At 46.6% G+C, this 3215-nt stretch overlaps 1 protein-coding gene across 1 annotated transcript in view; it reads left to right on the forward strand.

Annotated features, from left to right (window-relative positions):
- Positions 1-1588: 1588 nt before the first annotated feature.
- The window catches only part of LOC311228131 (disco-interacting protein 2 homolog A-like), a gene marked incomplete at its 5' end in the record, with an annotated part of 215683 nt that continues 214056 nt past the window's right edge, over positions 1589-3215 (forward strand). Inside the window, one exon of the mRNA XM_084314044.1 lies at positions 1589-1628. Coding sequence (XP_084170170.1) covers positions 1589-1628 — 40 coding nt within the window. The remainder of the gene's footprint in view (positions 1629-3215) is intronic.

Consider the following 3215-nt stretch of genomic DNA (forward strand, 5'->3'; position numbering starts at 1 on the left):
CTAATTCCATGACCAGGAAGGTCATTAGGGAGTGTGTAGTCTGTAGACGTGTACTAGCCAAGCCTGGTGTACAGAAAATGTCAGACCTACCCGTGGATCGGATAACGCCGGACCTCCCACCTTTTACTCATGTGGGTATTGATTATTTCGGCCCCATAGAGGTAAAGAGAGCACGGAGTACCGTCAAGAGATGGGGTGTCATTTTTACTTGCCTAGTGACACGGGCCGTTCATCTTGACGTAGCACACTTCCTCGACACTGCATCCTGTATAAACGCCATCAGAAGATTCATTTGCAGACGGGGTCCAGTACGCTCCATAAGGACGGATCAAGGGACCAATTTCGTTGGTGCCCAGAGAGAGCTAAACCAGGCCCTCAAGCAGCTGGACCAAACTAAAATTAGCACCATAATGGCGGACTCTGGAGTAAAGTGGATTTTCAATCCCCCCTCTGCGGCCCACTTCGGTGGGGTATGGGAGAGGTTGATCAAGTCGACAAAAAGGATCCTCCAGTCGGTCCTGAAGGAACAAAAGGTGGATGATGAGACTCTCCTCACAGCACTGTGTGAGGTGGAAGCCATTATGAACGATCGCCCACTTACCACGGTGTCCAACGACCCCAAAGATTTAGAACCCCTTACACCAAACCACCTACTCCTCTTGAAGGGACAACCTGTTATGCCTCCAGGTGTATTTGAGAAGGAGGATATGTACACCCGCAGAAGGTGGAAACAGGCACAATACCTGGCCGACATCTTCTGGAAACGCTGGGTGAGGGAGTGCTTGCCCATGATGCAGGAAAGATGTAAGTGGCAGACCCAGAAAGAGAACTTCGCCCCTGGTGACTTGGTGGTCATAGTGGACGACACAGCGCCCAGGAATTCCTGGCCGCTTGGACGGATCCTGGAAACCTTTCCGGATAACAAGGGCCTGGTACGAAGTGTCAGGGTGAAGACCAAGACCAATGTGCTACAGAGGCCAATCACGAAGCTTTGCCTACTACTGGAGTCAAAGGAGGATTGCCAGCTGTAATGAACACTCGCCCGACCATATTTTGTAATTGTGTAGGCACAATTAGGGGCCGGTGTAAAGGCCGAATGAGTGTTTTTTGTTATTTATTATTATTATTATTATTATTATTAGTATTATTATTATCATTATCATTATTTTTATCAATAGAAGGTTACAATTTATGGGAATGTAATGATTGAGGGGAATGTTATGATTGAGGGGAAGGTTATGATTCTGTGTAGCCTGTTGGGTGGACTCTGTGGCGCTGTGAGTGGATCACCTGCACCTGTCGGGTGATCGGGCACAGCGCAGCGGAGATCATTAGATAGGTGATAGGAATCAGCTGTTGGGCGGTAGCCGATGGGGAAACCATATGATTTTCTTACCGCTTCAGGACGCTTTCGGAAACTGTTTAGATTACACTTTAAGCAATTAGACCAGGTTATATGACGTTTTAGGATCACTGTGATCAACCCTCCCATGTAACCTACTTATTCTAATTAAATCGGGTCACCACATCGGTGTCTGATAACGGAGCTTAATGTGTGGAAAACTATTTCTTTGGACGTTGAGCGCGTATGGATTCACTCCCCGTCTACACCAAGAAGCGGCATTATGGCATGTTGCCGCTACACACACACCCACACACCCACCCACACACACACACACACGCACGCACGCACGCACGCACGCACGCACGCACGCACGCACGCACGCACGCACGCACGCACGCACGCACGCACGCACGCACACACACACACACACACACACACACACACACACACACACACACACACACACACACATGCATTTAACTTTGTTCTTGTGTGTGTGGGCTGCAATGCTGCAATTAAGAAGCATGGTAGACTAAATAAAATGTATGTGCTTTATTTCCCCCCTCTGAGCTATTGGAGCTTCCCAATTAGGGATTAGGCTTGGGCGGTATGACGGTATTAATGTGTACCGGGGTATTTAGAAATACCGACGGTATTGATTTTCAATACCGTCCGTCACCGTCAAAATCACAGATGCGCTTCAGTTTCTATAACAGTGAAACGGAGTTTTGAGTGTAGTGCACACACTGAGTGTAGTGCACACACGCGCCAGCAGAGGGCGAGACCGCTCTAGTGGAGCGAGTGGGTCACAACGGTGTTCACGTTTTACGGTAATGTTGCGACAGTGCTGTGAAAATACCGTAAAGCGTTGTGACGAGAGCAGTGTTGTTGTGGAGCAAGCAAATAATCCGTCTCTTATTATATGTGAACTAAAGAGTACAAGGTTTACACAACAGCCCCCACCCGCCTTTTTATTGTATTTGTACCGTCCTGTACTATCCGCTGTCAGCTGTTTATCTCTCTCTGTGTGCTACTGAGCTTGAATAACTAGCGTTAGCTCACGTTAAGTAGCGTTAGCTCTGCGGCTAATCTTAGATTACCCTGAACTAAATCAATGACTAGGTTATAAAGCATTCGAGTAGTTTTCACTGCACATAGAAGTAGCCAAACAACGGGAGCATTTCGGGAGCATATCACCAAAACCCAGGCAATTTCTAACCCTTAACCCTTAGAAGTCAACGGGGCCTATTGCTCCCGTGGGCGGAGAACAAAAGAATTAGAATCTCTCACAAATGCTCAGGAAGTCCCGTTTTTCAAAAATCTGTAAAAATAGCACAAAGACAATTTCGAGTGCATAATAGTGTAATCTATATATATCCTTACTTGCTAAACATAATACGACTTGTAAATATGTTTAATTCTTGCTCAATTGTATAGTTCTAAATATCCCTGTATTCCCCCGAAACTACAACGCGTCACGTACATGCACGCGCGCACACACACACAGCGCATAGGTGTTAATCACTGAGTGATCTAATATGCATATTCTTCAGCGCGAGAGGGGGGGGCGGGTTGTGTTTCTCACTGTCTGTCGTTGATAATATAATCTGAAGAGGTCCTGCATTATTATTATTATCATTCTCGAGAATACACGCGGACCCGACGGAACGTTAACTTATGAATAAAAAGTAGTCTAACATGCTTTTCATCCTCGCCCGTGTATATACCCACGTCGCGCTAAAACATCAACTACTGTATGAGTAGAGACAGAGTGCTTGTGTGTACGAGTTATGAGTTATGAGTATCTCGCAGTTTTCTAGAGTAGAAAGGTGCGCCCAGTAGAGCACACACACACACACACAGAAGGAAT

The sequence above is a fragment of the Notolepis coatsorum genome (genome assembly GCF_963971535.1).
Source record: "Notolepis coatsorum genome assembly, chromosome: 5".
In the NCBI taxonomy this organism is placed as follows: domain Eukaryota; kingdom Metazoa; phylum Chordata; class Actinopteri; order Aulopiformes; family Paralepididae; genus Notolepis; species Notolepis coatsorum.